At 42.4% G+C, this 22,823-nt stretch overlaps 1 protein-coding gene across 3 annotated transcripts in view; it reads left to right on the top strand.

Moving 5' to 3' along the window:
* GLIS3 (GLIS family zinc finger 3) overlaps window positions 1-22,823 on the top strand; it is a 231,346-nt gene that overhangs the window by 50,557 nt on the left and 157,966 nt on the right. For 2 of the 3 annotated variants that reach the window (XM_084834415.1, XM_084834416.1), the window contains exons 2-3: window positions 13,277-13,484; window positions 14,273-15,386. In XM_084834415.1, coding sequence (XP_084690541.1) covers window positions 13,277-13,484; window positions 14,273-15,386 — 1,322 coding nt within the window. Of the gene's footprint in view, window positions 1-13,276; window positions 13,485-14,272; window positions 15,387-22,823 lie in introns of those variants that run through there. The other variant, XM_084834418.1, reaches the window with a different exon arrangement.

The following is a 22,823-nucleotide window of genomic DNA, read 5'->3' as shown; positions in this document are numbered from 1 at the left end:
GTCAGGTATGCCTTGGCGGCCTCCCCCAATAGATCCCAATAGCCAACTCAAGACATAGACGAAAGGGAATTATTTTCAAAGCTTTAATCCCATTACAGCTTAATGATTCTTTCAGATGCTAATCACCAGTGGCTAGAGCAAGGGATAGGAGGTGGCCTAAGCTTCAGGCAAGCAGTTGATCCCCTTTGAAAGGGAGTCACTTGAAGACCCAGAACTTATGGGCTAGGGAGAGATCCTCCCTCTTTCCCTTGGGTCCATGGGAGGCGGCCGTTGCTTGCGCGCCAAACAGGCGCTACGCCTCCTTTCCGCACCCACCATCGCTCGTCGCTCTTTGCATCTGTGTTGAGCATCTAAGAAGCCCCCCTCCCGCACTCCCTCACTCCCCGGGTCACTAAGTATCTCTGGAATGCCAGGAGGAGGAATCTCTGCCAGGTGCTGAGCCTGTGAGGGATGAGCTGGCTCCACTCCCACGGATTGCTGTTCCTCCTCAGAATGAGAACTGCTCTGGAGCTCTCTGGGCTCAGTTTCCACCCTGACATCCTGGATCTTCTCTTCCAGGATTGGGGCCATCCAACAATAGACTTGTTCGTCACTCTGGCGAGTGCCATATGCCCCCACTTCTGTACAAGAGCGGGAGTCGGTCGGTCCCCTCTAGGCGATGCGTTCCAGATTCACTGGCAGGGAGAACTTTTCTACCTGTTTCTGCCATTTCCACTCCTCTTCAAGGTGCTGCAGAAGATAGCGCACAATGGGACGGACTGGATTCTCATTGCTCCTTGGTGGCCATGACAGCCATGGTTCCCAACTTTACTGCATCTGTTGAGGAGGTAGTTCCTCAGTCTTCCAAGGGATCCAGACCTGATATCTCAGGACTGCAGCAGGATCTGTCACCTGGATCTTGGCACATCGCAGCTCACCACTTGGAGGATCCAGCCATGATCACTCCTTCTCGGGTTCAGCCCGAAGTTCAAGCAATCCTCGATGCAGCAAGGAAGCTGGCTACCTGTTGTTCCTACGCTGCAAAATGTTCTTCCTTTCAGTCTTTTGTCACTTTTCATGCATTCGACCCTTTTCAGGCTTCCTTGGATAATGTTCTCTTTTTTCTTCATAGTTCGTTTCAGAAAGGATTGAAACTCTCATCTTTATGAGTTTATTTGGCAGCTCTTTCTTGTTACAGAAGTTTTCCCCTCTTTATTCACCCTACTACCCGCCAGTTCCTGTGGGGTCTAAAGAACTTAGTCCCTCCAGTTCGAACTTTGGTTCCTCAATGGAGTCTTTCAGTGGTTTTACATGCTCTCCTCTCGAAGCCCTTTGAACCTTTGGCCACAACAGACCTTCAACTCCTCTCATGGAAAGTTGCCTTTTTGGTTGCTATCACATCCCCTAGATGCATCAGTAAACTCTGTACCTTGAGGGTGTACCACCCATACATGATTTTTCATAAGGACAAGGTTGACCTTAGGCTGGATATTGACTTCCTACCAAAAGTGGTCTCTGACTTTCATGTCAACCAGACCATATCGCTACCGATCTGGAAAGGAAATTGCATGCTCTTGATGTCAGGAGGGCATTGGCTTTCTACAAGTCCAGGACAGCGTCATTCCATACCGTGCAGCACCTTTACATTTGCTATGGCAGTCCCAAGAGGGGTTCTCCTGTCTCCTCCCAAAGACTGGATTCCTGGATTGTGCAAACCACTGGCTTGGCCTATGATTTATCGGGATTGGAGCGCCCTCATCAGCTGGGAACACATTCCACATGAGCAGTGGCCATGTCTACGGCTTTCACTACAGGCTTACCACTGTTGGACTTATGCAGGGCAGCAGCATGGTCGAAACCGTCAACGTTTGTGAAGCACTACAAATTTGACTTTCAAGCACGCTCGGACTGTGCTTTGGGGAGAGCTGTGCTGTCATTGGTCTTGGCTTAAGACACCTACCTGCCTCCAGTAAGTGAGCTTGTTAATTGCCCATATGTGTGATGCACAGAGACCACAAAGAAGAAATGCAGGTTGCTTACCAGTAACTGTAGTTCTTCGAGTGGTCATCTGTGCATTCACATAACCCTCCCACCGTTCCCGCTTCGGAGTCAATGTTGCATTCGATGTTGGTACCGACGCATGATTGTTTCCTTCGGGTCCAAGGCCGCATTAGGCAGTGTCAAAGAACTGAGGGAACGGGTGGGAACCCACTGGGACATGTGCAGTGGATGGTGGGGGAAGGGTTCCTGCCAAAACGTTCCTCAGCTAGGGAAGTTTCCCGAATGAGACTCAGAGCAGGCGCAGATGATGTGTGAATGCACAGATGACCACTCGAAGAACTACAGTTACAGGTAAGCAACCTGTATTTCTTCAAGATCTCAGACCTACTGTCTAATATCCTTTAACTTAAGTTTGATGGGCAGGGAGGTAGGGGGAAGAATTGTGCTTCTATGTGCAGGAAGCTATTTTATGTAGCAGAACCTTCCATCATATAAAACCTCACCTGCAATCTGAATTAGTATAGACAAGACCCCGCTTACTTTGCTGTCTTCTGCTAGGCCTATGGAAACATTTTCTGGATTTACAACATTGGCATCAATGGGAACTTTTTTTCCAAAAGGTCCTAGCAGGGGAGACCATTTCCATTTTGAATGCAGCTGGGGAAGAGGTAAGCCTCCCTTCATCATGTGCTGAATTTACAATAGGAATCCCCCTTCCTTAATGAATTAAACAAAAAACAAAGTCTTAGTTACATGATTCACATTATGCATAATGTGTGGTTTGGCCCTCAGAACCAGCTAAAGCTAGTTCTCACTGAATTATCACTGAATCCCATAATAACCTATGAAACAAGTTGGTCATGGTCAGCTTAGGTCCCACTGCTTTCAATGTGACAACCACAACTAACTTTAGCCATTCGTTATATTTGGGGGGATTTTACTGAATATTAGGATTACATAGATTGGAACAGTCCAAAAGGAATGTCACACTTTTTAAAGACCATGTCACACTTGGCTCCTTTTAAACCAGTATTAACTCCTTCCTTTGTCACAGCCTTTCCCCACCCTTAATGAGTGACATACTTTATCGATGGTTCCATTACAGTATGCGAGAAAGAATTTCTAACGTCTGATGTTTGCGCAGGCAGGCAGAAACTTCATTAGATTTCGCAACGAAACTTTTGTGTGAGATATAAAAGTCTTTTGAGGGGGGGAAAATGAGATTTATATGAAACAAATGTCCTAAGTTGCAGCAGTAAAGAAAACAAAAATCTCTATGAAAGCCACATTCTTTGAAGATCATTGTGGAATTTAGTTGCATGTCAGAGATGACGGAGGCTTAGCTATTAACTAACTAAAGAGGAGAAACAGCAAAATAGGCAGACTGAGGAATGAGGAACTGAACAGATTAAAACATTTCCGTAAAGTATTTTGCTGTTTGCACTCGTTAATTATTAATGCTTAATTATTGATGAAGACAGTTTTGATTTATATGTAGCACATCAGTTTGAAATGAAACTCACACTGTTCATTTGCAGCTACTCCTTTTTACACATTGACGTCATTAAGGTGGCACCTGAATGGCTCTGGTGTGGTTGAGATAAAATCATTTCATCCAACACATTTTTTAAAACCTATGTTAGAAAGAAGAAAAATCTCCTAGCCGACTAAGGCTGCAGTGCTGATAATATGTACCGGGAAGTTAGTCCCAATAGTTTCAGGCTGAATACATACTTAATAGCTCTATACCAGGGGACAAAGGAATTTCCCTACACTTCCTTTTCATGAGATGCACGGGAAGCAATGAGATGGAAGTTTGTGTGCTGACATAATGCCAGCACTGCAACTTCTGGAAGAAAGTTGATTCTGACATAGAAACCCCAGGCCCCAGAATGGTGTGACTGTGGTAGTAACTCATAATCTGGAGGCTGTTTCCAGCAGTCTGAGCAGGACTGTTGTAACATGTGTTCTGGCTCCAGTTCCCGTTGAAACAAAAACAAGGTAGTTCATACTGTAAGTTGTTACAGCTTGATCATGTCCCTGAGTTATGCCTGCTGGGAGTGGAGAGGATCTCAGTTACACTGGTGTAATGACTCTATGCCAGTGTAGTAACACCTTTGCACCAGGGGAGGCTGCTGCCAGCAGAACCTTTATGCCGGATCAGACCAAAGGCCCAACTATTCCAGCTGTCTGTTCACACAGTGGCCAACCAACTACCTAGGGGAAGCCCACAAGCAGGACATGAATGCAGTAGCGCCCCCCTCCCGCTTGTATTCCCCAGCAACCGATATTCAGAGGCACGCTGCTTCTGATAGTGGAGTAATATATACGTAGCTATCATCATAACTAGTAGCCATTGATAGTCTTAACCTCCATTTCTAATTCCCTTTTAAAGCCATCCACATTGGTGGCCATCACTACATCTCGTGGAAGCACATTCTGTAGTTTAACTATATGCTGAGTGAACAGGTATTTCCTCTGATCTGTCCCGAATCTCCTACCATTCAGCTTCATTGGATGACCCCAAGTTCCAGTATTATTCTCCCTATCCACTTTCTCGACACCGTGCGTAATTTTATACATCTCTATCATGTCCTCTGCTTACTCTCCTTTTTTTCTAAGCTAAAAAGCCTCACACATTGTAAACCTTTTTCATAGGAGAGTTGCTCCAGTCCCTTGTTCTTTTTTGTTTCCTTTTTCTACACCATTTCCAGTTCTAAAATATCCTTCTTGAGCTGCAATAACCAGAACTGTACTGAGTATTCCAAGTGTGCTCATACAACAGATTTGTATAAAAGCATTATGATACTGGCAGTTTGTTTTTTATTCCTTTCCTGATGATCCCCAATATGGAATTTGCCTTTTTCACAGCATCTGCACATTGGGTCAAAACTTTCACTGAGATACCCATCAGAACTCCAAGACTTCTTTCTTGGGTCAGTCATCACCAGGTCAGGCCCTACATATGTGAACTTAGGAGTTTTTGCTCCAATATGTACACTTCACGCTTGCTTACACTGAACTGCATTTGGCATTTTAATGTCCATTCCCCCGTTTTAAGAGATTCTTTTGGCGCTCCTCACTATTAGTTTTTGTTTCAACCAGCCTAAATAATTTGCTGTCATTAGCAAATTTGGCAACCTCACTGCTCATCCCTAACAAGTTAAAAAGCACTGGTCTTAATACAGATCCTTCAGGGACCCCACTGTGTAGAGCCCTCTGTTGCAAGAATGGACCATTTTTTCCTACTGGGTGAATTCGCATGTCACGCTAAGCCACCCTGAGAATAAGCCGCAGTAGGCATGTGGCTTGTCCTTTTCTCCCAACAGATGATCACCTGCTTGATGGCTTGCCATGGCTTGTTTCTCCCTCACTCCTTCTAAGTCCTCTAGGCCACTGCTGGCATGTATTCCAGGGGCCTTTGCATCAGAAATCCTTGTTTCTTCATTCCCTGCGTCAGCACCCTTTCTGCAATTGGTCTGCTGGGGTTGCTGGCTCATGAGGCAAACACCCCCAATCCTGCATCAGATCGCTAAGGGGATTTAAGTTTCTGAGCCCTTATGAATGCAGGAATGCGTTTGTAAAGTAAAAATTTTTTTTTCGGGAACTTGTGCAAGTGCACAGGACTGCAAGACAGCCTGTCCATTATTAAACCCAGCATAGCGATAGCCCAATCTTGTCCTTATCAATTTCTTCGATAAGGACAAGGAATGTCCTTGTCAATTTCATCCTCCACTTCAGGAATTCCCTTGCTAGTGAAGAACTTTTGCTTAAAGGCTGCTTCATGTTCTGCTGAAGTAATAATACCTGAAAGCTGCCACCAGCAGTTTTCAGTTCCATCCTCTTTTGTGCTTGTCCTGAGCTACAACCCCATGGAGCCAAGTCACTGCCATAGCTGGTGGGTATTAGTGCTTGGAGTCCTGGGGCAAGGTACCTGTAACAGTCCTGAGAAGAGAAGTGGTATTCATTTTCCCCGAATGCAATCCTCCATTGTGGCTGTGAGAGAGGAGGGGGAGGTAAGGTAAGTTATCTGGGGTTCTCCATTGACTTCAGTGGGAAATTTTAAACTTTTATGCCATCTCTCCTTTGTTAGCATACCTTATGCCATGGCACAGGGTGGGAACAAATGTCTGGGAAGCATAGGATTCATTCTAAGCTCACTCATTACCCTCCATACCCCATTCCACCCACTTTTTTCTGCATACACTAGCAAATCCTTTAAATACATCAGAAGCAGGAAATTGCCTAGGGAGGTGGTCTGACCTTAAGCTGACAAGGGAATTAAAGGAGCCAGTAAAGGAGGATAAGGAGATTGCAGAAAAGCTGAATGAATTCTTTGTGTTTCTCTTCACTACAGAAGATGTTAGGCAGATAGCCATGCCTGAACTGACATGTGCAGGAAGGGAGTCCTAGGTCTTCCACTGGAACTGAGGAAAATAGTGGTGATAAAATATGAAGTTCTAAACCTTAGTGACAAATTGAAAACAAATAAATAACCGGGTCCAGATGGTATCCCTCTGAGAGTACTTAAATAACTAAAATATGAAATTGGTGATCTTCTGACAAAAATCTTCTGACAAGTGTCCCTAAGATCAGCCTTTGTGCCAAAGGACTGAAAAATGGCCAATTTAATGCCAATTTTAAAAAAGAGATCCAGGAAATTACAGGCTGGTTAGCTTAACATCTGTTCTCAATAAATTAGTGGAAAGCATTATTAAAGATAAAATTATCAAGCATATAGAAGAGCAAGTCTTGCTGAAGCAGAATCAACATGGCTCATACACAGATAAGTCCTGGTTCACTAACCGTTTAGAATTCTTTGAAATTGTCAACAATCATGTAGATAGGAGTGATGCAGTAGACATTATTTACCTTGATTTTGACAAAGTTCCTCACCAAAGACTAAGTAGTCATGGGATAAGAGGAGAGGTCCTCAGTGAATCTGTAACTCGTTAAAGAACAGGAAGCAGAGAGTGACCTGGTTCGCAAGTCATGCTAAGCCAAGGTGGGTTGTTACTGTGGGTGGCTGCAGGGTGGCTTAGCATGATATCCAACCCGGAACATTTTTTCCATCGTGGGTTGTTTTTCACAAACAAGTCACCCTGAGAATCCATGGTATCTGGTAGGGTTGTTTAGGGTGGTTTGTTCTCAGGCTGATTTCTTCTTGACATCCAAACCAGCAGGCCAATTTGTCGGGAACTACTAGAGAGCTGCCCAACAAGAGAGGCAAAAACCCATGCCACTGCTTGTGATCTTGTAAGTGCCACCACTATGATCCCTTATTTCTTCTCAGCACCCTCTACCTCACAATGGTTGTTGTTTTTTCATAGAAATCTTGAAGAAAGAACAAAGAGAGTGTCCCAAACATGTTCACATTTTTTCCAGTCCTGTGCAAGTGTGCAGGAGTGAATGTCCACTGATAGGATATTTGCGTAATTTCCCCCTCAGTTTTAATGATTTGCCTTGAAATTTGTGCAATTTCACAAAATTGAAAAACTATGGGACTTAACTTGTACAATACATTTTAATGGATATGCTGTAAGCATGACTAAATCTGGATCCCACCCATCATATCCAGCAAGTGAATCTCCATAGGGACATCAGGAGACTGCAAGAGCCACTTTTGGAATGAGACTGAGACATGTGGAATGAAAGAGTACCAAGTCAATCACCAACAATCTGTAGTGAAGGGATTTATATCCCACCTTTCTGCTGCAGTAAGAAGGACTCAATGTGACTCACAATCTGATTTAAAAATTAAAAAAGAACCCAACGCAATAAAATATAAAAAACTCAGAAAAGAAAAACAGCTGGTCGAGAAGGGACAGGCAAATGTCATGATATCAAAATCAACTATCCAATAGGCTGAAGTTTTGCTAGATTAAAGATAATCTTCATTTTTGATTGGAAGGTCATCAGGAGGAAGCCAAACGGTCTCCCTGGGCAGGGCATTCCAAAGCTTAGGCATGGCAACAAGAAGACTCTATCACGCGTTCCCGTCAATCGAGTCTCAGATTTTGGAGCGATATGTAGTAGGGTCTTTCCAGATGACTTCAAAGAATGGACAGGCTCATGTTCTAGGAGGCAGTCCTTTAGGCATCCTGGTCCCATGCTATTTAGGGCTTTAAAGGTAGTATCTAGGGATGGGTGCAGAAGGAATTCGATCAGTTGGTTTTTTCATCTGAAGTGCAATATGTGAACTGAAACTGTTATCTTTTGAAATTTGCACTTCTTTGAGTTTTGCAATGGAATTCTCAAGTAAAAAAATTCATACAAAATGCATTATATTAGAGAAAGCTACTCACAAAAATGTGTATATTAGTGAAAATAACATTAAAATGTATTATAATAGGAAAATTGCTTGCAAAAATTGTGTATTAGGCAAACTTGTATACAAAAATGCGTGTATTAGGAGAAATGTGCACAAAATGCATACAATTTTAATGTGAACTTTAAAAAACTATCAAATTTTGGGATGAACTGAATTTAAGATAGGAAAAATAAGAAACTGACAGAAACTGAAACTGACAGATTTATCCATCTCTGGTAGTAACCAGCAGAAATGAGATAGAATCCAGGGCAAATGGTACGACTGTGTTGCTTTCCCCAAATACCCGGCTTCTGTCAAAGCCTTGCAGCTGCATTCTTTATCAATGGAAAGTTCAAGATTATCTTCACAGGCAGCCCCTTGAAGAGTGTATTTCAATAATCCTAGGCACAGGAGCTGTCTGTTCCAGCTGCTATCCTATTATTCATCACTATCCCATTACTGTTGTTTTACCACTGGCAGCCAGGCAGCCATCCAACATGTATAGTGGCAAGGATGAGTCATATTTGCAATGCTATGCAAATTGCAAACAAGGCTCCAGCAGCAGTGACCAGTGAGAGACCAGCTGTTCCACAGCTGTTTGTCCTTGCAGGACTCCTATGCTTTTCCAGAGAGCATGACATACATAAATGTAACAGAGAGCAGCCATACCTAGCATGGAGATGCAGTGATAAGGAAAGCTGTACCTGTTATGCTGCTGTCTGCCATGCAGCTTTCAAAAGCACACGAACCATGATGTTATCAGAACTCTATCCGCAACTATTCAGTATGCTGTTATACTGCATAATAAAAGCCATGACTGTGTCAGCTTTGCCTCTGGGGCAATGAAGGTCAACAGATAGAGACTATCTCTTACCCTACGTATTGTCACTTATCTAAGCCTCCTTTGGGATGGGGCACCCAAATCATGGTGGGGGTGATACAGAGGGCTTCCTACCACAACATTGCACCAGGACTGATAGACTGTTGACCACAGCCATTAGAGTACTGAAAGGGTGTTGAGGCCCAATAGTTCAATGTCCTCCTAAATCCCCCCCCCCCCCGCTGGGTACTACTGTTGTGATAAACCAGGCTACTGAGTTGCATACAGCGGAGGGAGGAGGGAACTAAATGTATGCACTTTGAGGACCTTGCTGCCCTCCTACATGCTAGGCCATGGAGACCTCTGACAAGGGAAGTATTGTGGACTTTTCCTGGTAGAGCGCTTGTGCATATTGTGTGAACTGAGTAGGGTGGCATCATCATGGTGTTTGTGCTGTCTCCATCTGCTGATGTGTGCATTGATGATGCCTTCTATGCGTGTCTAATGAGGGGAAATTGTCAGTGTGCCAATGTCATGATGGCTGAGTTCTGGCAGAGTTGCCAGGAAATGTGGGAGTGTCTGTCAATGTAACGAAATTGTCTCTTCTTTCTACAACTATTCTTCTGCTTTCTACTTTGCTCTGTGAATGCATATAGGATCATGACTACATTATGCTGGTGTTAGCCTTGGCATAGCTGCCATTGATGTAGTGGGGCCGTAGGATTGGTGATTAAGTATTTAGTGGCACAGTTAGTTTCATTGCTTTAAATGTGATTTGGCACACCTCACTTTCTCTAGATTGCACCCATTGTTTCAGCTGGAGTTTCTAGGCTTCCAAAAAAGAGATTAATATCTGAGAGCTAATTTAAATATGATGGCAGCCATGTGGAAATTGCCGAAAAGCATGTATCCATGGTTGATTTCCATATGGCTGACTCATGTTTAAAAGGCTCCTAACCCATGCACCACCCACTACATGTGTAAAATTCACACTCCAGCACTGTATATATGTATATAGTATCTGATTCCTGACCTTTGTATAGTTGTTTCTGTAGAATCTGTATAAGGTGCTACTTTGGGGCTTTTTTTTTTACATAGATGTGGATTAATTCTCCCATGATCCTACTTCTAGAAATAAATAGTTCTTCTTGCTAGTATTTCTGTATTACCCACTTTTAAACTCCCAGTGGCTGGAGGAATTACAAGATCACATCTCAAAATTGTGGGTATTATGTGCCTGCATTAAAGGTTCTTTGACTGCTAACGTTTCTGACATTTAACTCCTGATGATCTCATGTTTAATCAGGTACAAGCTGTCTAATTATATGGTTTCAAATGTTCAGTTTAAACAGTTAGACACTGTGATGCTGTCACCATCCCTAAAAGAAACCTGATAACCTCACTGTCATTGGCTAAATGTTTGAATTCAGGTTAAATGAACATTGCATTTATTTAATGTTTGTAGATAGCATGTAACTGGCGGTGTTTTGTCATGCAGAAAACAGGAAAGTCTCTATATGGATTTGCCAAGATTCTGAGATAAAGTTGTTCTTTTCAAGGCTACCTGTACTGTTTTTGTTTTATTTTAAATCCCAGTGAATTTGGATAGTTATACTATACATTTATTCCTTTTTAAGCCCTTTCAAGTCTTATTTTTCTTTGCTTATTTTTCTTTCAATTTGTTCACAGCATATTTAAGTTTTCAGAATTGCAAAATAATATAAAGTGACAATTGACTTTCTTCTACTGCTATAGCAACATTCCCCAGAGTTGGCAAAAGTTACACTTGTTCATGTTCTGTGGCGCTGACTGTTCAAATATTGTAATACTTTGGAGCATGCCCTTTGGGGATTTTAATCTCTCCTGCTCCAAAGAAACGTATTACTGCCAGCCAGGAGGATAAATGTAACTGTCTTCTTCTTTCAGTTTTTCACAAACCTCAGAAAAACACAAGATCACTGACTTTGTATACCTCTATTCCAGCCTTCTCTCACCTGTTGCCGTCCAGATGTTTTAGACTTCCTATTTTCCCCAGCCATCATGGCCAGTGATTGAGGATGATGTGAGTTGTAATCCAAAACATCTGAAAGCACCATATTAGGAAAGGCTGCCCTATTCTATACACTTCCTTTTTTGCCTAGTTCTAAGTGCAAGCATTTAGATGGGTAGAGAGAATAACCATTTTCCATTATCTCTCATGTTTCTCTCTCTCTCTCCCTTTTCATTATCTTTCACAATTATCTTACTTTTCAAGAACGGCTCACTGCACACTTTCTGTGGCAGTTGTGTTTAATCATAAAAGTACGACATTATATATTGCCTCTTTTCTTTATTGGAGTTCCTTAGCCAGTTCACAATATAAATATAAGATAAATATTGGGATCAATTCCAACAATAAGAACAAAAATCACAGTGGCAGACACAGCAGCGCAAAAACTACCATAACTATCTCAAAGTGCAGTGCAGAATAAAAAGGACTTTATTGCTCTTCTTAAGGCCAAAACAGACATTAATTTAAATCTGAGTCTAGTGGCTATGTCCTTTTTCATATTTACTCTAGAGTAGGGGCAGGACCCCCAATCTGGATCTCAAAAGCCCCCCTACCCACCACATTAGGGTTGCAATCCAGATTGGGGGCCCTGTGCCTACTCCAAAGTAAAAATGGGCATGGGGAGACACTGTAAGCTGTAAGACACACATTTAAAGTAATGTCTGTTTTGGCCCTTAAAGTCTCAATGGAGTATCCTCATAAATCTCCTCAGGTAGATTCCACAAGATGGGCAGTAGACACTGTGACAGAAACAGTTCTGCTCGTTATTACTTCTGGCACAGCCTTAGTATATACACCCTAAGATATTATGGACCATGTCCAGATGTTTCCTGCAGTAAACAAAAAAGGTGTTTCATCCAGGCATACATTCCTCAGCATGGAAGGCACATGGTGATTGTGGAGAAGTATTTTCATGGTGGAAATTTATCTTTACTGTTGTGTTATCAAATTACTTTTCTATAAATACATCTTCTCTCTGTAAAGATACATTGATTTACATCCATTGGTGTCACTGCGGTATTTCAGAATAGTAATCTGTTCACTAAAATGGCTTTAAAATGTTTCTCCAGTTTTTACTGTGAACTACTTGGCAGAAAATTATACCATATTAAACCAGTTTACTGAGGAAATCTGACATTCTCTTGATAGGTTTGGGTTAAAAGGGGGATTTGAAAGCTGCCCGTGCTTGCAATCTATTTGTAGTATTGCATCTTGTGCATTGATCCATTCAGGTTGCTCAAATTATCACAGCAAGTAGACTAGTTGACTGTAAAGTTTTTAGTGCAAGTCCCTCAGTATGGTACAGCTGCTGGTGTGTGTGTGTTTGTTTTCAATTTAACATTGAAAACTCATGTTGAAAATGTGAGAATCTCTGTTTTCCTTATGAAAGGAACATCAAGTCCTGCAAATTGGTATAAGAAAAACTTTATAATCTGACTGGTATATTTGATCCATGAAGTCACCACCAATGAGCTTCATGATTTACAGCTTCACACATGACATTGTCACAATGAATGGAGAGATGTGGAAATTACTTCCACATCTGCAAAAACCTGTTTAAAATGTAGCATGTTAATTGGTCTTAGAAACCAGAAATTGAAAGGAGACACAAACTTCTTTTCTTTTTTTACATGTTTAAACTATGTCATTACAGTTAATCTCATGAAGTCTTCTTTTTTTGTTTGTTTTAATCATAATTTGGAATAATTGGATTTGTAGCTCCCAGTCAGATCCTCTCAAAATAAATCTTTAAGGGATTTGAGTAGAAAGAAAGAATGGAAGAAAGAATAGGAAAATTGGGATTTGTGAAACTGATCAAAAACTATAGTTAATGTTTTTAATTTGCCAAATCATGTGGGTATTTCTGGTTCACTTTGCTTTGTTCCCCTCTGTTTTAAAATATGTATCTTCCATTTCCATGACTGGGCTGATTTACAATTCTTTGCACACTCTGTAACCCCTGAGAACTATAAGCAAGCAAGCAAAGTGTCAACAATCTTATGCTTTTTCCTAAAATTCATAGACTGGAAGGGTGGTGGTGGTGATGCTATGGATCCGTTAGTTTTGTCATATGAAAAATGTAACTTAAATGTTTATCTGACTCCTTTATTTTTAGGGGATCTTGCCTTTGGGCCTCGGGGCAAATCCATTGGGAAAAGCAGCTGCAACAATTTAATAGTCACCAGCAGTCCAATGATGGTTCAAAGACTGGGACCTCTATCTCCTCCTGCACAACAGGTCTCAACAGCATGCAACCAAATCAGCCCTAGCTTACAGAGGGCCATGAATGCTACAAACCCGAATATACCTCCATCTGATACAAGGTCTTAAGTTATATTTCTTTTCTTTAGTACTACAGAGGTGTTTTCATGTCTACAAAGTCAAAGCAGGCTTTTACACCATTCACCTTGGAATTATCCTTCTTGGTGCATACCTTTGGAATTAAAAATGGAAGCTGCAGTTTAGAATCCATGTCAACACCAGACTCCTATCCTCACAACATCTTGGTTAGGTCAGCAAGAAAAAATAATTCTTATAGATGTTGGTGTTCAATATGAGATTTGAGAGTATTCTCAGGATGTAGGAGTTATAAACTGTAGTAACATTAATGTGCTATGAAAACTTGAAGTAAACTTCAGTTAATATGTATGGTCTATCTCATAAAAATGGGTGGGATCTCAGAGCTATTCTTATAGTCAGTGACTGGTACCCAATGTTAGATGAGCACAAGCTGCTTCCGCCCAGTTTCTCCACAATTCTCCTCTCCTATCCCTGCCCCACATCCCAGGTCTTTCTTGAGGGCCCCATGATGCTCAGAAGAGGCTTTCTGGGGGGCACATGGGGCTGCAGTGGGGAGGAGGGGCAATTCTCCTTGCGTGAGTGTTCTTGCACTTGTGCAGTGTTAGATCCCACCCAATATTGTTAGGGCACATGTGTATAAAACCTCGGCATATTCAAAACCAAAGATCAACATTTGGACATTTGATCTCAATTATTGATAATTAGTGTCTGAGCACTATGTCAGTATGTCAGCTGTTTCCTATAACTACCAAGAGCTAGAATTTAACTTGCTAAAATGGCATTATTTTTCTCTTACTTGTCTTTACTACAGATCTCTTATGTCACGTGAATCTTTGGCATCCACGACCTTGAGCCTGGCAGAAAGCCAATCAATACAAAGCGTCAAACAAGAGTGGTTTCATGGTTACAGGATTTTTCCTTCTCTTTCTTCCAACCAAGGCTCCCAAAATGGCAGTGAGCTGGGTGACATCACAAGTGTCGCATCTGGGATGTCCATGTCCAACAATATTTCTAGCTCACTACCATCTTATTTGTTTGGTATGGAAAACAACCATTTGCCTTATCCTAGTTCTCACCATTCTTCAACTAGATCTCATTCAGCCAAAAAGAGGGCCCTCTCTCTGTCCCCTTTGTCTGATGGCATTGGAATTGACTTCAATACAATAATCCGAACATCCCCCACTTCTCTTGTTGCTTACATAAATGGTTCAAGGACATCACCATCCAACATCTCCCCTCAACCTGAAGTCTATGGGCATTTCTTGGGAATAAGGGGAAGTTGCATTCCCCAAACGTGCTCTATTCCAAATCCTCAAAAAAGACTCCTTGTGGCTAATGGTAATGTTGCCCTCCCAGGTTACAGTGAAAATGGAAATGCTGAATACCAACGCATGCAGCAGTTGGAGGAAAACAGCTTACAGCCAGTGGTCACAAACAACATGGTGGTTCAACAAGGTATGTCTCTGCTAGACAACCAATCTATGGGCATATTAAAGAGTGGACGTATGGGTGATTTTTCTGGGAACACAAATGACATGCCCTCTGTTTCTCCACTGGCTCCCCCTCTTCTTCCTCCACCACATGGTCCACCACCACCATACCATGCGCATCAGCACGATCTCATAAATCATTCCCGCCAGCTTTCCTTACCACCATCTGTCCAAGGCATTCTCTTAGATGAGGATGGTGAACTGGACGATTTCAATGGCAAGCACAGCTGTCGCTGGATAGACTGCAGTGCTATCTATGACCAGCAAGAGGAACTTGTGCGGCATATAGAAAAAATTCACATAGACCAGAGGAAAGGAGAGGATTTCACTTGTTTCTGGGCTGGATGCCCTCGAAGATACAAGCCGTTCAATGCCCGTTACAAACTGCTGATTCATATGAGGGTGCATTCAGGGGAGAAGCCAAACAAATGTACGGTAAGTCTAAAACATGTTAGGAAGACACACTGTTTATTGCACATGACAGACTCAGGGAGATAATGTTTAACACTTTGCTAACATTTTGCTAATACAATTTTTTTTTAACAAAACAAGATTTGTTTATATTAATGAATGAAAATGAATGTATGGACTTTTCATATGCATGGACAGAAACATGTTTTAACTTCAGATACTCCAGCATCGTTAGAACCAAGAATTCATCTTTCGTGTATCTTAGTTGCTTTGGCTCAGTCCTTGAATGGCATAGTAAATGCAATGTTTTATTTTAGTTTGACAGTTCCTCAGTGACTAAGATTTAATATAAGGCCCTCAGGCTACAACCTCTAAATATTTTGTTGCACAAATATTAAATGAGCTTGTTTAGAAAAAGGTATTAGATTACTGTAGACAGAAACATGAGATGTGAGCCAGCACTTAGTTAAGCACATGCACATTTAGAGTTGCTGCTGGAACCCAGAATGAGAGAGTCCACAGGCTGGATCTGAGTGGGAAACAGTCTAGAGCACCTTGAAATGCATTCAAAAAAGTTTGAAATGGTTGAGGCTTCAAAGATGTTTGCATACTTCCCAACCTTATTGGACCAGGGCCTAGGTAATGGGGTAATGTAATGGGGCCTAGAGGCCTCAGCATCTGCTGAACCTCTCCTGGCAAGGTCTGGGCCTTTTCCCCACCCTCTATTGCCTCCATTAGTGTAGACATGGAGTCTGTTCAGTTAAAAGAAGAATGAAATAGAAGTACAGTCCTCCAGGCCAGGCCATTCATCTGAAGGGGGCCTGCACTGATTCCTAATTAATTTGGAGGGAGGACACCACCTGGATTTATTTTAATGAAGAATCAAATGGTGGCGGAAGGAGTTTGCCATCACTAAGCACAGTTAATTCTATGTTCACAGTGAGACTTAGAGCTGCTGCGCATAGCATACTGGTGTTTGATGAGGTGAAGTAACAAGAGAAGACGGGTCCCCAAAGAATTGTGGACATGGGGGATCTGTGATTGGCATTGGCCCCCTGGTATGCATTACCTCTATATTTAATTGTGTTGTATAGATGTGAAGCAGTTCTTGAGTGTGCTATGAACTGTATTGCAGATTTGGTTTGAAGGAACCAAATTATTGAATACTAATGCGACTTAGATTCCTAATGACTTCAATCATTGGGGTGGAGGGGAATGATACTTTGTTCAGTCGTTCAGTCGTGTCCGACTCTTCGTGACCCCATGGACCATAGCACGCCAGGCCTTCCTGTCCTGCGCTCTCTCCCAGAGTGTGCTCAAGTCCATATTCATTGCATCGGTGATGTTATCTAGCCATCTCATCCTCTGCCGTCCCCTTCTCCTTTTGCCTTCAATCTTTCCCAGCATCAGGGTCTTTTCTCTTCGCATTAGGTGGCCAAAATCTTTGAGCTTCAGCTTTAGTATCTGTCCTTCCAATGAGCAGTCAGGGTTGATTTCCTTTAGGATTGACTGATTTGACCTCCTTGCAGTCCAGGGGACTCGTAAGAGTCTTCTCCAGCACCACAGTTCGAAAGCATCGATTCTTCGGCGCTCAGCCTTCCTTATAGTCCAGCTCTCACAGCCATACGTTGCTACTGGGAAAACCATAGCTTTGATTATACGAACCTTTGTCGGCAAGGTGATGTCTCTGCTTCTTACTATGCTGTCTAGGTTTGCCATCGCTTTCCTCCCAAGGAGCAAGCGTCTTTTAATTTCATGGCTACAGTCACCGTCTGCGGTGATCTTGGAGCCCAAGAAAGTAAAATCTGTCACTGCTTCCATTTCTTCCCCTTCTTTATGCCAGAAAGTGGTGGGGCCAGATGCCAATATTTTAGTTTTTTTAATGTTGAGTTTCAAACCAGCTTTTGCACTCTCCTCTTTCACCCTCAGCAAGAGGCTCTTTAGATCCTCTTCACTTTCTGCCATTAGGGTGGTATCGTCTGCATATCTGAGGTTGTTGATAATTCTCCTGGCAATCTTAATTCCGACCTGTGATTCATCCAACCCGGCGTTTCTCATGATGTACTCTGCATATAAATTAGGGATGGCAGAGAATTCCACCACGGATCTTGGTGAGGCCGAATGCCAGTGCATTCGGCCCCCCGAAATCTGTGGTGGAACGGCCTGCCACCCCCCACCCCCCCACGGATACCCCCAGGACGAGACTTACCTGTCTTCCGGATCTTCCGGGCGGTGGCGGCTCCGGCAGCGGGTTCGGCGGCAGCGGCTGGTCTTCCGACTGGCTGCCGCCACCGCCATTTGCAGTCTGGAGGTTTTTGTTTTTGTTTTTTACAAGATGTGATAGGCTACGTAAAGACTTATGTAGCCTATCACGTCTGGCTTTAAAAAAAAAAAAGCGTGTTTTTTTTTTAAAAAAACAAGCTATGGCCGCCACCATTTGCGTTCCTTATTTTTGCCCGTCTTAGTCTACGTAAATATTTATGTAGACTAAGACGGGAAAAATAAGGGGAACGCAAATAGCGTAGTGGACGCTATTTGCGTTCCCCCTTATTTTTGCCATCTTAGTCTATGTAAATATTTACGTAGACTAAGACGGGCAAAAATAAGGAACGCAAATGGCGGCGGCTGTAGCTTGTTTTTTTTAAGCCAGACGTGATAGGCTATGTAAGCTTTTACGTAGCCTATCATGGCTGACTACAGGGACGCAAACGGCAGCCATTTGCATCCCTGGTAGCCAGTGGCTGAATGTCCAGCTGCTGGCGGAGCTGGCCGGAGGCTCTGCGGAATCCCCACGGAGCGGAGCCGGCCGGCCCGGATTCCAGGGGGAGAGATGGAGCGCCTCCCCCCCTCAGCGGAACCCGGCGGAGCCAGGTAAGGGGAGTTTTGTACATCCCTAATATAAATTAAATAAGCAGGGCGACAATATACAGCCTTGTCGTACTCCTTTCCCAATTTTGAACCAATCAGTTGTTCCATGTCCGGTTCTTACTGTTGCTTCTTGACCCTTGTACAGGCTTCTCAGGAGACAGGTAAGGTGGTCTGGTACTCCCATCTCTTTAAGAATTTGCCACAGTTTGTTGTGATCCACACAATCAAAGGCTTTAGCGTAGTCAATGAAGCAGAAATAGACGTTTTTCTGGAATTCTCTTGCTTTCTCCATGATCCAATGAATGTTGGCGATTGGATCTCTAGTTCCTCTGCCTCTTCGAAACCCAGCTTGTATTTCCGGTAGTTCTCGGTTCACATGCTGCTGAAGCCTAGCTTGTAGGATTTTGAGCATAACCTTGCTGGCATGTGAAATGAGCGCAATTGTACGGTAGTTTGAACACTCTTTGGCATTGCTCTTCTTTGGAATTGGAATGTAAACTGACCTTTTCCAGTCTTGTGGCCATTGCTGAGTGTTCCAAATTTGTTGGCATATTGAGTGCAGCACTTTAACAGCATCATCTTTTAGGATTTTAAATAGCTCAGCTGGAATACCGTCATCTCTGCTAGCTTTGTTGTTAGTAATGCTTCCTAAGGCCCACTTGACTTCACTCTCTAGGATGTCTGGCTCAAGTTCAGTGACCACACTATCATGGCTATCAGGGACATTCAGATCTTTCCTGTATAGTTCTTCTGTGTATTCTTTCCAGCTCTTTTTAATCTCATCTGCTTCCTTGTCCCTGCCTTCTTTGTCCTTTATCATGCCCGTCTTTGCACAAAACGTTCCCTTGATATCTCCGATATTCTTGAAGAGATCTCTAGTCTTTCCCATTCTATTGTTTTCTTCGATTTCTTTGCATTGTTAATTTAAGAAGGCCTTCTTGTCTCTCCTTGCTATTCTCTGGAAATCTGCATTCAGTTGGGTTTCTCTTCCCCTTTCTCCCTTGCTTTTCGCTTCCCTTCTTTCCTTAGCTACTTGTAAAGCCTCATCAGACAGCCACTTTGCTTTCTTGCATTTCTTTTTCTTTGGGATGGATTGAGTTGCTGCCTCCTGAACAATGTTACGGACCTCCTTCCATAGTTCCTCAGGCACTCTGTCTATCAGGTCTAATCCCTGAAATCTATTCCTCACCTCCACTGTATATTCATAAGGGATATGATTTAGGTCATACCTGAATGGTTTAGTGGTTTTCCCTACGTTCTTCAATTTAAGCTGAAATTTTGCAACAAGAAGCTCATGATCTGAGCCACAGTCAGCTCCAGGTCTTGTTTTTACTGACTGTGTGGAGCTTCTCCATCTTTGGCTGCAAAGGACATAATCAATCTGATTAAGATATTGACCATCTGGGGATGTCCATGTGTAGAGTCGCCTCTTGTGCTGTTGGAAAAGAGTGTTTGCTGTGATCAGCGTGTTCTCTTGGCAAAACTGTATTAGCCTTTGTCTTGCTTCATTTTGTACACCAAGGCCATGCTTGCCTGTTATCCCGGTGATTTCTTGACTTCCTACTTTAGCATTCCAATCCCCTATGATGAAGAGGACATCTTTTTTTGGTGTTAGTTCTAGAAGGTGTTGTAGGTCTTCATAGAACCGATCGACCTCAGCTTCTTCGGCCTCAGTGGTTGGGGCATAGACTTGAATTACTGTGATGTTGAATGGTTTGCCTTGGATTCGTACTGAGAGCATTCTATCATTTTTGAGATTGTACCCCAGTACTGCTTTTCCCACCCTTTTGTTGACTATGAGTGCTACTCCATTTCTTCTAAGGGATTCTTGCCCACAGTAGTAGATATGATGGTCACCTGAATTAAATTCGCCCATGCCTGTCCATTTTAGTTCGCTGATTCCCAAGATGTCGATGTTCAATCTTGCCATCTCATGTTTGACCACCTCCAGCTTACCTTGATTCATTGATCTGACATTCCAGGTTCCTAAACGATCTTGTTCTTTACAGCATTGGACTTTCTTTTCACCACCAGACACATCCACAGCTGAGTGTCCTTTTGGCTTTGGCCCAGCCGCTTCACTCTTTCTGGCGCTACTTGGAAATTCCCTCTGCTTTTCCCCAGTAGTATATTGGACACCTTCCGACCTGAGGGGCTCATCTTCCGGCGTCATCTCTTTTAGCCTTGTGATACGTTCCATGGGGTTTTCTTGGCAAGAATACTGGAGTGGGTTGCCATTTCCTTCTCCAGTGGACCACATTTTGTCAGAACTCTCCACTATGACCTGTCCGTCTTGAGTGGCCCTGCACGGCATAGCTTATGGCTTCACTGAGTTACACAAGCCCCAACACCGCCACAACAAGGCAGTGATCCATAAAGAGGGGGATGATACTAACAGCCAACATTTAAGAGTTGGTGTGCCAGAAAATGAGTGGAACAGAATGGGTGCTTCCACACTAGGTATTTGGTGTGGAATTGCCATGCTTCGTTCACTCAGTTTTTAAAGGGCATCCACATGATGCTATCATCTAATCATTGTCATTCTATATTTTCCCTTTGGTTTGTCCTTTCTCAGACTGCACGTAGTCTTTATCCAAAAGAATGGAAGAATAACACAATCTCCAAAGATGCGGATGCTTTAATGCTACTCTTCGAATCTTTTTAAAAGAGTGTGGTTTTGATATGGGTAGTAACGTATCAGGAAAGTGATACGTTACTGCTAAGCAGCAGTGGTGTAGCAGAGTCAGGGCTCAGAGGGATGCAGTGCTGGCTTCTGATGTCATCTGCCGTACACCTCCTCAGACTTCCCTGTTCCCTGTGAGCTTAGCTGCAGTACTGATAATAGCTGGGGGGAAATGAATTTTCCCAGCAACAATATATTGTTCCCTGTTGCAATGTAAAGTATTTTGGGGTGGCTTGTTCTTGAATGGCAATTAAGACCCATTAGCTTTACAAAAAAACCTTCTGGTGGATATGAAAACTGCTAGAATTGGTTTGTTGATATGGTTCAACAAAACAGCCTGTATCTTTGGACTCTCTTTATGGGCGTGGCTATGGGGACTGTCATGAGCACCTGCCCTTCAAAATTTACCACTACACACCACTTAGCATATACTGATTATTACTCTTGTGGTGGGTACCATTTTATGACCCTGTTTATTTTTTAATCTATCTTTTAATTAGTGCAAAAACACCTCTCTCTGTATGTGTATGTGAGTGTGTGTGTGTGTGTATCTATATCTATATCTGAGAGGTATAGCACTATAACACAATCCTAAAAAATGTTAACTTAAAAAAATGATTTATAATTCCCTTTCCAGTCAACACCATTAAATATGCTAAAATGGTGATGATCTTAAAAGGTTTTTTTTAGGTTCTTTTAAAAACTATCATTATTATATTGTGGTGTTATAGCACAAGCCTTCGAGGTCCACCAGGGGGACGGGGAGTGCCATCACTCACCTTTGCATCCCTGGAAAAACATTATGGCAAGGGCAAAAGAGAGGGATCTCCCCCAGAATACTGTCTCCCCTCCAATATGTCACTGGAGTAATATTGCACACCATGCCCTCATCCTCATTCTCAAAATTTTAACCAATTAAATTTAACCAATTTAGTCCTTTCCCAGGACTAAATGAGATAGCACTGTCACCATCTATTTAATGACAGCTGGAATATTCCTGGCAGTTCCTTCCAAAAACAATTTTCCCTTGAAGGCTCCTGGAGCTGGGTCAAGGTAGGTCCTTGATGGCAGCCATGTCTCTCTCCTCAAAGTAGCTTTGAGACCTGGCTTAAGAGCTTTAGGGACTACATTAATTTACAGTTTTGTGTTTTTAAAACCAAGAGTAATTCAACATTATGTACACCATAGACATTTCCTTTAAAAGAAAAATCTCAAAACAGCAGGACCAGAACAGAGTTTCAGTGAGCAGTACCAATTGGTGGCAGTAGAAGTTTTTTTAGTTTTTCATGCTGATTTACAAAGGGGTGCATTCTTACAGGCTGAGGATCCCTATATGGGAAAACAATGGTTAATGAAATAAATGTAATTCTTATTCCTGTTCCCATTTCCTCCCATGGAAATGGGAACAGGAATAAGAACTACATTTAGTGCATTAACCATGTTCCCATTAACCATTTACTGCATTAACCTGCTCCCATTTCCTCTTTTGACTTATCTTTATGTATGGCTTTTGTTCTTAAAGTTCAGCTGCAAAATGAGTGATATTTAAGAAGCTGTCTGTGTGTGTTATGCAAATGGCAAGCACATGGTAATGAAGCTGATAGAATTGCCAAAATATACTTCTAGATTTCTATTGCAAGATCTCTGTTCACATTTTCACAGACAGACAACAGAGCATCGCTGAAACATCCTCTTTTTACTTTAAAATTGTATGAGAGATGTCCTGAAACATATTTTTTGCTATTGGTAACATTTTTGAAATGTAGATTGTTTAAAAAGTATTTATTATCCTTTGAATAAAGTCGATGTAAAATGATTGAAATCATAAATTATTTAACAACAATTCACTGGTAGTTCTGAGATAATAGCCCTATTTGGGCATTCTGAACCCGAATAGAGCAAACGTGTTG

Source organism: Heloderma suspectum, chromosome 2, assembly GCF_057233095.1.
Source record: "Heloderma suspectum isolate Gila_16-S chromosome 2, 16-S_ref, whole genome shotgun sequence".
Taxonomy (NCBI): Eukaryota; Metazoa; Chordata; class Lepidosauria; order Squamata; family Helodermatidae; genus Heloderma; species Heloderma suspectum.
This window is presented reverse-complemented; position numbering and strand designations above follow the sequence as displayed.